Source organism: Antechinus flavipes, chromosome 4 (assembly GCF_016432865.1).
Source record: "Antechinus flavipes isolate AdamAnt ecotype Samford, QLD, Australia chromosome 4, AdamAnt_v2, whole genome shotgun sequence".
NCBI classification, from domain to species: domain Eukaryota; kingdom Metazoa; phylum Chordata; class Mammalia; order Dasyuromorphia; family Dasyuridae; genus Antechinus; species Antechinus flavipes.
Window position 1 is genome coordinate 187,817,421 of NC_067401.1, and position 13,104 is coordinate 187,830,524.

At 33.8% G+C, this 13,104-nt stretch overlaps 1 protein-coding gene across 1 annotated transcript in view; it reads right to left on the bottom strand.

Moving 5' to 3' along the window:
• The window catches only part of ZSCAN21 (zinc finger and SCAN domain containing 21), a 32,267-nt gene that overhangs the window by 16,311 nt on the left and 2,852 nt on the right, over positions 1-13,104 (bottom strand). The window contains exon 2 of the mRNA XM_051996671.1: positions 2,086-2,170. Within this exon, the coding sequence (XP_051852631.1) occupies positions 2,086-2,170 (85 nt within the window). The remainder of the gene's footprint in view (positions 1-2,085; positions 2,171-13,104) is intronic.

The window sequence follows — 13,104 nt, forward strand, 5'->3', positions numbered from 1 at the left end:
AAGCATTATATACAAACTAGAAGTATTCCCAATAAGATCAGAGTGAAACAAGAATGCCTATCAACATTATTATTCAACATTGTACTAGAAATGTTAGCTTTAACAATAAGAAAAAAGAAATTGAAGGAATTAGAATACACAATAAGGAAACAAAACTATCATCTTTTGCTGATGATATGATAGAATATTTAGAATGCTGGAGAATCAACTAAAAAACTACTAAAAACTATTAACAACTTTAGCAAGTTGCAGGATATAAAATAAACCCACATAAATCACTGGCATTTCTATAAGTTCTATATGTTACCCACAAAACTCAGCAGCAAGAGACAGAAAGAAAAATTCAATTCAAAATAACTAGACAATATTAAAATATTTGGGAGTCCACTTGCCAAGACAAAGCCAGGAATCATGAATCTAATTACACTTTTCACAGAAATAAAGTTAAATCTAAACAATTGTAAAAATATCAAGTGCTCATGGGGGCAAGCTGAGCTAATATAATAAAAATGACAATTCTACTCAAATTAAGTCATTTCTAGTCATATGAAAAAATGCTCTTAATCATTATTGACTAGAGAAATGCAAATTAAAACAACTGTGAGGCATCAGGAAAAATTAATTATAAATATTGGAAGGGATGTGGGAAAATGGAACACTAAATACATTATTAGTAGAGTTGTGAAATGATCCAACCATTCTAGAGAATTTATATTAAAAAAACTACAAAACTGGGCATATCCTTTGATTCAGAAGTCTCACTAACTGGATCTGAATATCAAAGAGATAATAAAAAAGGGGAAAAGACCCATATGTGCAAGAAAAAAAAGCTGCCTGGGGAATACTATTTTTCTGTAAGAAATTATGAACTGGCTGATTTCAGAAAAGCATAGAAAAACCTGCATGAATTGATGCTGAGTGAAGTGTGCAGAACCAGAAGAACATTGTACAAAGTTACAATAAGATTATGTGATAATCAATTGTGATAGACCTGACTATTCTCAACAATACAATGATTCAAATTAACTCCAATAGATTTGGGATGGAAAATGCCAATTACAAACAGAACGAAAACGATGGAGATTGAATGGGGATCAAAGCACAGTATTTTCACCATTTTGTTTGTTTTCTTTCTCGTCTTCTTTTTTTCTCCCTTTTGGTCTGATTTTTCTTGTACAACATGACAAATATGGAAATGTTTAAAAGGATTGCACATATTCAATCTATATCACGTTGTTTGCTGTGTTGGGGAGGAAGAGGTAAGAGAGGAGGGAGAAAAATTTAGAACACAAAGTTTTACAAAAAGGAATGTTGAAAACTTGTGGAAAAATAAAATATTATTAAAAAAGAGAAAGAGAGATTACCTTCCAACTGCAGTGCATGTAGTTTGTATATATCTAGTTACTTAAGCTGTAACCCTGTTCAAATTTAAGCTAAGTCCCTTTGTATTCCCAGAGCTTGGCTTCTGCCTGTATATAGTGTTTAATAAATAACTGCAGACTGAACTCACTTCTCAATGGTCTCTCTGCCTTTACTCTTTCCCCACTCCAACTACCAAAACGAATTTTCTTTTTTTTTTTTCTTTTTCGCGGAGGCAATTGGGGTTAAGTGACTTGCCCAGGGTCACAAAGCTAGGAAGCATTAAGTGTCTGAGGTCAAATTTGAACTCGGGTCCTCCTGACTTCAGGGCTGGTGCTCTATCCACTGCGCCACCTAGCTGCCTCTCCAAGATGAATTTTCTAAAAGGAAGGTTTTACATGTCATCCAAATGCCCAGTGGTTCCTTATTCCCTACCTCGGGATCACACATATACGTATAGGGTTAGAGACAAGTGGCCTTGCTCGGCCATTTAGTAATGTGAGATCTCGCCTAGATTCTCTTACTCTGCCCAGTCCTCAGTTTCCACATTTGTAAACCAACCCTTCCCAGAACCTCACCACCCTCTTCTCTGCCCCCTCCCCCTCCCCGCTCTCTGCTCTCACGAGAAAGGATGAAGAAGAAGGCCTCTTCCTCACACCTGCCCCAAGCCAGTTTGGAGGCCCGCAGGAGCTCAGCTTCGCGTTTCCCGGAATCCCAACCACTCACCAGCTCCGAAAAGATCCTCCAGAATCCTAAAGAACGGAACAATGCCGAGCTCACAGAACCGGAAGTTTGGAAGAAGAGATTCCCTCTCCAAAGCGCAAGGCAGACAGGCTTGCCCCTCTCTAGGATGAGTTGGAGGACTCCATACCTCTATGGTACTCTATCTTTGGCCATATGGGAGACAAAGGAAACCTGAACTTCCTATTAGTTTTGTTGAAAAACTTTGTGGCCAAGCAATATTTTTTTTATTTCAGAAATTCTTAACGTAGGATCTGTGAGTTATATTTTAATTTAAGATTAAACATTTATTTGTTGGAACTAACATTTATGATCGCTCTCTCATTCCTATCCTTGAATGGTATTTTTAAACCCTCAAATATGCATGGCCTGCGGAATAAATGCCTCCCAAAGAAGGTCACCTTCTGGTTGTTAAGCCCATCACATTTCTGGCAAGAGGAAGATAGCACAGGTATAGGGAAAACTTAGACGTGGAGTTGGGGAATACAGAACTAAGAACAGAAAAGGGTAGATGACATCACCAGTTTGGGATTCACACGATTGATGGAAAGTTTAGTCATGGGGGCTAATAATGACCTTTCTTCTCTCATGAAACTAAGAAATGGTCATTGTTTGAGTCCAGGTGAGATAGTAGCCCAGACTTTTGGATGACAAACCAGATGTCCTTGAAGGATAGCTTGGTGGAATAAAAATATCAGGCCCAGCTCCCTTTCAAAATTTTACACATGTTTCTCCAAGACTGTGTCACATCACTCCCAAGAGCTACATTTCTAAGATGACTACATTCCCAAGGCCTGATGGCTTTCTTGAAAAATATTGTGTCTCTACTACTATTGGGGTTTCTACTACATTATTCCTAAGGCTGGGTAGTCTGAGGGTTATTACTACAACATTCCTAAGGCTTGCATTATATCACCTCTAATATTTTTCATTTTCCTCTTTTGTATTGCACATCTAATGAGTGTAAAGTGCCTGAGAATTGCTTTAAATTGCATTTCACTAGTAATTAATGATTTGGAGCTATTTGATAACATCTTTCTTTGAAAACTGCTTGTTCCTATTTGATCATTTATCTAATGTGTGTCCTATTTTGCCCAATTCTTTATAATCCCATTTTTTACTATAAAAATATAGCAGAATTGCAGTAGCACTTCTTTTCAGTTTCCTTTTCTGGATCTAAATCCAGGGTAAGCTTACTAATTATGAATGCCCAATAGGATTTTGTCCTGGGTCTTTTTCTCTTTCCTAGAGGCTTCAAACTTGTAGCCAGGAGGGAATAATTAGCCTACAAAAGTAGGAATGAACCAGATTAAAATGTAATTGTGAAATACTTAACAAAATAAATAAAAATACAACATAGATAACATTAATTTGTAGTTTTCTGAGTCAAAATACAGTCAGCAAGGATTCCTTTTTATTTTAGTTTAATACTACTGCTTTATACAATTTCACTTGGTGATTCAATCAGCTCCCCTGATTTAAATTATCATAGACTTATTTGAAGCTTATTTTGGTATATAGTCTGAATTAGTCTGTATCTAGTTTCAGCCAGACTTCTTTCCAATTTTCCTAACAGTATTTGTTGGATAGTGAGTTCTTGCTCCAATAGCTTGGATCTTTGAATTTATAAAACACTAGATAACTTAATAAGTAATTGTGCTCATTTGCTTCTGTGTACCTAATCTATTCCGCTGATTAACCACTCTATTAACTTATACCAAATTGTTTTGATGATTACAACTTTGTAGTATAGTTTGAGAGCTGGTACTTCTAGGCCCCTTTCCTTCTCACTTTTTTTTTTTTTTTCATTGATTTCCTTTATATTCTTAATCTTTTATTCCTCCAAAAGAAATTTGTTATTATTTTTTCCAACTTTTTAAAGTAATCCTTTAGATAGAACACTGGTCTTGGAGATCCTGGGGTCAGCAGGAACTGAATTCAAATATTATCTCAGTTACTTTACACTTCCTAGGAAGGCATATCACTTAATCCCAATTGCCTCATAAAAAAAAAAAAATAATAATAATCCTTTGGTGGTTTGGTGGTTTGGTTTCATTGGTATGACTTAGATAGCAAAATCATTTTTATTATTTGTCAAAAAGTGTCTTGTAATTCTTTTCATGTATTGCCTCTAGAATCCCCAAGTATTTCTTTTTTCTTTTTAGGTTCAGAAGAACCTTTATTGAAAAAGGTAGCCTAGTTTGGCTTCTGGGTTCTAATCAAACAACTAAGAGGCAATTAGATGGCACAGTGAATAGGGTGTCCAGCCTGGAGTCAGGGAGATTTGACTCTGATAGTAGTTGTATAACTGAACAAGTTTCCAAATCTCTTTCTGACTCTCAATTGTAAAATGGAGATAATAGTACCTATCTTGCAGGATTGTTGTGAAGATCAAATGAGACATTTGTAAAATGCTTAACACAGTGCTTGGCACATAGTAGTCCATACTATAAAATTGTATTTTCTTTCTTTTTCCCTTCTCTCCAGACTTCAGAATAAACTAAGAGGGGAGGAGAACCTGGACTAATGAGCAACCTACTGATTCTGAAAATAATATTTCTGTGACATGGTCCTGCATGAAAAGATGAATTCTGAACTTTGAAAAAGTAGCCCACCAAAACTATTTTTGAATGTTTGGGGGCAAGAGAGCTTGGTAGTCCTTTGTAAATTCCCTGAGATATTTCTCATGAACTTAGAGCTTACTCTAGAGCAGAGGTATAAAACAGCAAATGTGCCTAAAATGTTGTTTGACAATATTTAATAAAACATAGATAAACAAAAAAAATCAAATAAACAAACAAAAAAACATAGATAGCAGCACATTTTAAAAACAAAATCAATATGTTGGTGCATAAGGAGCTTTATGAATAGATTAGTGGCTCCCATTTCTATTTGAGTTTGATGATATTGTTCTAGAGAGCCAGGCAGTTAAAATCAATTTCTTGGCTCTAGTATTCTTTTTTGAGACTAACAATTTGATGTTCTTCTTTTCTTTTTCTGATCAAATTAACTAAAGATTTCCTTTTTTTTTTTTAATAAAACCAACTCTTAGTTTTATTTATTAATTCAATATTTTTCTAATTTTCAATTTTATTAATCTCTCCTTTTATTTTCAGAATTTCAAATTTGGTATTTAATTGAGCGCTTTTAATTTGTTCTTTTTCTAGTTTTTTTAGTTGTAAGCCCAATTTATTGATGTTCTCTTTCTCTATTTTATGCAAATAAGCATCTAGAGATATAAAATTTCCCCTCATAACCACTTTGTATCCCACAAGTTTTGCTACATTGAATCATTATTGTCATTCTCTTGGATGAAATTATTGATTATGTCTATGATTTCCTGTTTCATCCATTTATTCTTTAGGATTAGATTATTTAATTTCCAATTAACTTTTGGTCTATTTTCTCCTGGCTTTATATTGCATGTGATTTTTATTGCATCATGATCTGAAAAAAATGCATTTACTATTTCTGTCTTTCTGCATTTGATTTTTAGGTTTTTGTGCCCTAATATATAGTCAATTTTTGTATAAGTTCCACGAACCGCTAAGAAAAAGTAAACTGCTTTCTGTCTCTATTCAAGTTTCTCCAAAGATCTATCATATCTAATCTAATTCTAATCTTTTCTAATATTTTGTTTACCTCCTTAACTTCTTTCTTATTTTGTGGTTCAATTTATATAGTTCTGAGAGAGCAAGGTTGAGATCCCCTACAAGTATAATTTTGCTGTCTATTTCTTCTTGCATCTCTCTTAACTTCTCCTCTAGAAATTTGGATGCTATACCACTTGGTGCATATATGTTTAGTATTGATATTGCTTCATTATCTATGGTGCCCTTTAGTAAAATATAGTTTCCTTCCTTATCTCTTAATTAGATCTATCTTTGCTTTTATTGGATCTGAGATCAGGATTGTTACCCCTGATTTTTTTTTTTTTTTTTTTTTTTACTTCACCTTCTAATATTCTTAAAAAAAAAAACTCAAAAAAATTTTTGGAATAAAATAAGCATGCTCATAATATAGTATAATTAAAAAGTGATTATTCATAAAGCTGCAAATCTATTATGCACAATTTGCTATTCTTTTCAAATATACAATAACATTAAATAAATTTCTTTTTTTCCTTCCCTCTCTTCATGGCTACCTTTAGATACACACACATACACATGCACACATGAATATGCATTCATACATATATATATTATTCTTTACATACTCCTATTTATCAATTCTTTCTCTGGATACTGATAGCATCTTTCTTCATATGCCCTTTTAAGTTAACTTGGGTTTTTATAATGGACAAAATAATTTATTTGCTCAAGGACATTCCTTTTTTTTTTTTTATAGAAGGCCAAGGCAGTGGGGGTTAACTGATTTGCCCAAGGTCACAGAGCTAAGAAGTATTAAGTGTCCGAAGTCCGATTTGAACTCAGATCCAACTGACTTCAGGACAGTGCTCTACTCACTATACCATCTAGCTGCCCTTCAAAGATATCCTTAAAAGAATATTGCTGTTGCTGTTACTGTTTACAATGTTCTCTTGGTTCTGCTCATTTTGCTCTTTATTATTTCATGCAAGTCTTTTCATGTTTTTCTAAAATCATGAAATCATTGAGCTCATCACAGTAGTGTTCCATCACAATTATATGCCATAATTTGTTCACCATTTCTTGATTTATGGGCATTCCTGCAATTTCCAGTTCTTTGCCACCACAGAAAGAATATTTTAGAACATATTAATTCTTTTTTTCCCCCCTAATAATCTTTGGAAATAGACCAGATAGTAGTATTGCTGGGACAAAGGATATAGGTAGTTTAGGTATAATTTCAGCTTGCTTTCCAAAATGTCTGGATCATTTCACAATTTCACCAATAATGAATTAATGTCTCAATATTTCCACATCCTTCCCAACATTTGTCACTTTCCCTTTCTATCATTTTAGCCAATCCAGTCGGAATAAATTGATAACTCCCAGGTTGTTTTAATCTGTATTTCTCTAATCAATAATGCTTTAGAGCATTTTTCATATGATTATAAGTTGGAAAACTTATTGGAAAACTACCTTGCCATATTTTTTGATCATTTATCGAATGGGAATTCATTCGTGTTTTTACACGAATTGTTTTGACAATGTTCTTTATATGATAAACTGTCTGTAAAAATTTACCCCAAAATTTCTGCTTTCCTTCTAATCTTGGTAATATTTATTTTATTTATATAAAACCTATTAAATTTAAAATAATTGAAATTATCCTAATTTTGCTCTCTATCACTTGTTTATTTACAAATTATTCATCTATCCGTAAATATGACAGGTAATATGTCCCATGTTCTTAAATTTTTCTTGTAAAAATCTCTCTTTAAATCTCAGTCAGGTATTCATTTTGACCTTTGTAAGGGTCAGGAGAGGAACCTCACATAGTGTAAGAGGAAGTAAAGAGGCCTTGATGCCTGAGGCACCTGGATGTGATCTCTGCAGCCAGCACTGACCACCTAGTGAGCAGAAGCTCTGGCCACATTGAGAATGCACCATCAACGGAAGATGTCTTCTTCCCTTATTGGCTATATGCATGTGACCTCATAGATCCTGTATAAGCAATGGAGACCAGGAAGTAAGTGGAGTTCAACAGGAGTTCAATAGGAGTCAGCGGGATTTTAGTAAGAGTGCAGCATGTGAACACATGAAATAAAATATTGTAACCACAAGGTATGGTCTAGGTGCTCTGTTGGACATGAGAACCATTGCTTGGAGAGTCAGTGGCCAGAAATCTCTTAGGGGCTATGATTGGGTAAGATTTCTGAAGGCCTGAGACTAGGCAAGACTGGCAATCAGTAACTCTGGGTGGGAGGTTACAGACCTTATCTTGGTAAATAGTATTTCCACCATGCTGTTTTCCAGTTTTCCCAATAATTTTTCCTAAGTAATAAATTCTTATCCCAAAATCTTAAGTCTTTATACTTGTTAAATATAAGGTTATTATATTTATTTGCTAGTGTAAACTGTATGTCCCATTTATTCCATGGAACTGCCTTTCTATTTCTTAGGCAGTACCAGATAGCTATGATAATTGCTATCTTATAATACAATTTAAGATTTGGTATTGTAAAACCTCCTTCCTTTATACTTTTCCAACCCCCATTATTTTGTTTAGTATTCTTGACTTTTTGTTTTTCCAAATGAATTTTATTATTATTTTTCCTAATTCAATAAAATAATTTTTGGTAATTTAATTGAGATGACAGTGAAAATATAAATTTGGGTAAAATGATCATTTTTATTAGATTGGTTCTGTCTCCCTATTAAAAATTAATATCTCTCCAATTATTTAGATCTAATTTTTTATAAAGTTTTTTTTAAAATATAAGTTTGTTTTTTTTAGTTCCTGGGTTTGCTTTGGTGGGTATATGTTTATATATTTTATACTGTTTAAAGTTATTTGAAATGGAGTATTTTTTATTATAACTTTTTATTGACAGAACATATACATGGGTAATTTTTTTACATTATCCCTTGCACTCATTTCTGTTCCGACTTTTCCCTTTCTTCCCTTCACCCCCTTCCCTAGATGGCAGGCAGTCTTATACATGTTAAATATGTTGTAGTATATCCTAGATACAATATATGTGTACAGAATCGTATAGTTCTCTTGTTGCACAAGAAGAATTGGATTCAGAAGGTAACAATAACTTGGGAAGAAAAACAAAAATGCAAGTAGTCCACATTCATTTCCCAGTATTCCTTCTCTGGGTGTAGCTGATTCGTTCCATCATTGATCAATTGGAACTGAATTAGATCTTCTCTCTGTCGAAGATATCCACTTCTATCATAATACATCCTCATACAATATTGTTTTTTTTTAATTAAATTAAATTAAATTAATTTTTTTGAAAAAAATTTCTTTACTACATTATCCCTTGCACTCACTTCTGTTCCAACTTTTCCCCTCCCTCCCTCTACCCCCTCCCCCAGATGGCAAGCAGTCCTATACATGTTAAATATGTCACACTCATACAATATTGTTGTTGAAGTGTATAATGATCTCCTGGTTCTGCTCATTTTAGCATCAGTTCATGTAAGTCTTTCCAGTCCTCTCTGTATTCATCCTGCTGGTCATTCCTTACAGAACAATAATATTCCATAACGTTCATATACCACAATTTACTCAACCATTCTCCAATTGATGGACATCCTTTCATTTTCCAGCTTCTAGCCACTACAAACAGGGCTGCCACAAACATTTTGGCACATACAGGTCTCTTTCCCTTCTTTAGTATCTCTTTGGGGTATAAGCCCAAGTAGAAACACTGCTGGATCAAAGGGTATGCACAGTTTGATAACTTTTTGAGCATAGTTCCAGATTGGTCTCCAGAATGGCTGGATGTGTTCACAATTCCACCAACAATGTATCAGTGGACCTGTTTTCCCACATCCTCTCCAACATTCCACATTATCTTTCCCTGTCATTCTAGCCAATCTGACAGGTGTGTGGTGGTATCTCAAAGTTGTCTTACTTTGCATTTCTCTGATTAATAATGATTTGGAGCATATTTTCATATGTCTATAAATAGTTTTAATTTCTTCATCTGAGAATTGTCTTTTCATATCCTTTGACCATTTGTCAATTGGAGAATGGCTTGATTTCTTATAAATTACAGTTAATTCTAAATGGTCAAAGGATATGAACAAACAATTTTCAGATGATGAAATTGAAACTATTACCACTCATATGAAAGAGTGTTCCAAATCATTATTGATCAGAGAAATGCAAATTAAGACAACTCTGATACCTGTCATACCTGTCAGATTGGCTAAGATGACAGGAAAAAATAATGATGAATGTTGGAGGGGATGTGGGAAAACTGGGACATTGATGCATTGTTGGTGGAGTTGTGAACAAATCCAACCATTCTGGAGAGCAATCTGGAATTATGCCCCAAAAGTTATCAAACTGTGCATACCCTTTGATCCAGCAGTGTTTCTATTGGGCTTATATCCCAAAGAAATACTAAAGAAGGGAAAGGGACCTGTATGTGCCAAAATGTTTGTGGCAGCCCTGTTTGTAGTAGCTAGAAACTGGAAAATGAATGGATGCCCATCAATTGGAGAATGGCTGGGTAAATTGTGGTATATGAATGTTATGGAATATTATTGTTCTGTAAGAAATGATCAGCAGGATGAATACAGAGAGGACTGGCGAGACTTACATGAACTGATGCTAAGTGAAATGAGCAGAATGAGGAGATCATTATATACTTCGACAACGATATTGTATGAGGATGTATTCTGATGGAAGTGGATTTCTTTAACAAAGAGACCTAAGTTTCAATTGATAAATGATGGACCTCTAATGGATGAAGCAGCTACACCTAAAGAAAGAATACTGGGAAACGAATGTGAACTATCTGCATTTTTGTTTTTCTTCCCGGGTTATTTTTACCTTCTGAATCCAATTCTCCCTGTGCAACAAGAGAACTGTTCAGTTCTGCAAACATATATTGTATCTAGGATATACTGCAACATATCTAACATATATAGGACTGCTTGCCATCTAGGGGAGGGGGTGGAGGGAGGGAGGGGAGGGAACAGAAACGAGTGCAAGGGATAATGTTGTAAAAAAATTACCCTGGCATGGATTCTGTCAATATAAAGTTATTATTAAATAAAATAAAATAAAATATTAAAAACAATTAAAATTAAAATAAAAAATAAAAAAAATAAATTACAGTCAATTCTCTATACATTTTGGAAATGAGGCCTTTATCAGAACCTTTAACTGTAAAAATATTTTCCCAGTTTGTTGTTTCCTTTCTAATCTTATTTGCATTAGTTTTGTTTGTACAAAGGCTTTTAAATTTGATATAATCAAAATTTTCTATTTTGTGATCTATAATGATCTCTAGCTCTTCTTTGGTCACAAATTTCTTTCTCCACAAGTCTGAGAGGTAAACTATTCTATGTTCCTCTAATTTATTTATAATCTCATTCTTTATGCCTAAATCGTGGATCCATTTTGATCTTATCTTGGTGTACGGTGTTAAGTGTGGGTTCATGCCTAATTTCTGCCATATTAATTTTCAGTTTTCCCAAAAGTTTTTGTCAAATAGTGAATTCTTATCCCAAAAGTTGGGATTTTTGGGTTTGTCAAACACTAGATTGCTATAGTTATTGACTATTTTGTTGGGGTATTTTTTTTTAAACTATCTCTTCTTTAAGAGTTTTATTTGTGATATATGGGAATACTAATGGTTTATTTGTTTTTACTTTATGTCATGATACTTTGATAAAATTATCAATTGTTTTATTTAACTTTTTAATTGAATCTTTGGGATTTTCCAAGAATATCATCATATTTTCTACAGAAAGAGATAGTTTTATCATCTCATTCCCTATTCTGATTCCTTCAATGTCTTTTTTCTTCTTTTTTGTTATTGTAGAATTTCCAATACAATATTGAATAATATTGGTAACAATAGGCATACTTGTTTCACACCTGATTTTACTGGGAAGGCCTCTGGTTTATTCCTTTTTACATGCAATGTTTGTTGATGATTTTAGATAAATGTTTTTTTTTTTTTTAATCAATGTAAGAGAACATTCATTTATCTAAAATCATCACCAAATATTCCAATACTTTTAAGTGTCCTATTAATAAAAGAGTGTTGAACTTTATCAAAAGCTTTTTCTGAAGCTATTCATATGATTCTTTTTTTTTTTTTTTTAAATAACTTTTTTGTTGACAGAACCCATGCCAGGGTAATTTTTTACAATATTATCCCTTGTACTCACTTCTGTTCTGATTTTCCCCTTCTCTCCCTCCACCCCCTCCCCCAGATGGCAAGCAATCCTTTACATGTTAAATAGGTCACAGTATATCCTAGATACAATATATGTGTGTAGAACCGAGCAGTTCTCTTGTTGCACAGGGAGAATTGGATTCAGAAGGCAAAAATAACCCGGGAAGAAAAACAAAAAGTCGAGCAGTTTATATTCATTTTCCAGTGTTCTTTCTTTGGGTGTAGCTGCTTCTGTCCATCCTTGAGCAACTGAAACTGAATTAGATCTCTTTATCAAAGAGATCCACTTCCATCAGAATACATCCTCATATAGTATTGTTATTGAGGTATATAATGATCTCCTGGTTCTGCTCATTTCACTCAGCATCAATTCATGTAAGTCTTTCCAGTCCTCTCTGTATTCATCCTGCTGGTCATTTCTTACAGAACAATAATATTCCATAACGTTCATATGCCACAATTTACTCAACCATTCTCCAATTGATGGGCATCTATTCATTTTCCAGCTTCTAGCCACTACAAACAGGGCTGCCACAAACATTTTGGCACATACAGGTGCCTTTCTCTTCTTTAGTATCTCTTTGGGGTATAAGCCCAGTAGAAACACTGTTGGATCAAAGGGTATGCGCAGTTTGATAACTTTTTGAGCATAGTTCCAAATTGCTCTCCAGAATGGCTGGATGTGTTCACAATTCCACCAACAATGTATCAGTGTCCCTGTTTTCCCACATCCCCTTCAACATTCCACATTATCTTTCCCTGTCATTCTACCAATCTGACAGGTGTGTAGTAGTATCTCAAAGTTGTCTTAATTTGCATTTCTCTGATTAATAATGATTGGGAGCATATTTTCATATATCTATAAATAGTTTTAATTTTTTCATCTGAGAATTGTCTGTTCATATCCTTTGACCATTTGTCAATTGGAGAATGGCTTGATTTCTTATAAATTAGAGTCAATTCTCTATACATTTTGGAAATGAGGCCTTTATCAGAACCTTTGACTATAAAAATGTTTTCCCAGTTTATTGTTTCCCTTTTAATCTTGTCTGCATTAGTTTTGTTTGTACAAAAACTTTTCAATTTGATATAATCAAAATTTTCTATTTTGTGGTCAATAGTGATCTTTAGTTCTTCTTTGATCATAAATCCCTTCCTCTTCCACAGGTCTGAAAGGTAAAATATCCTATGCTCTTCCAATTTATTTA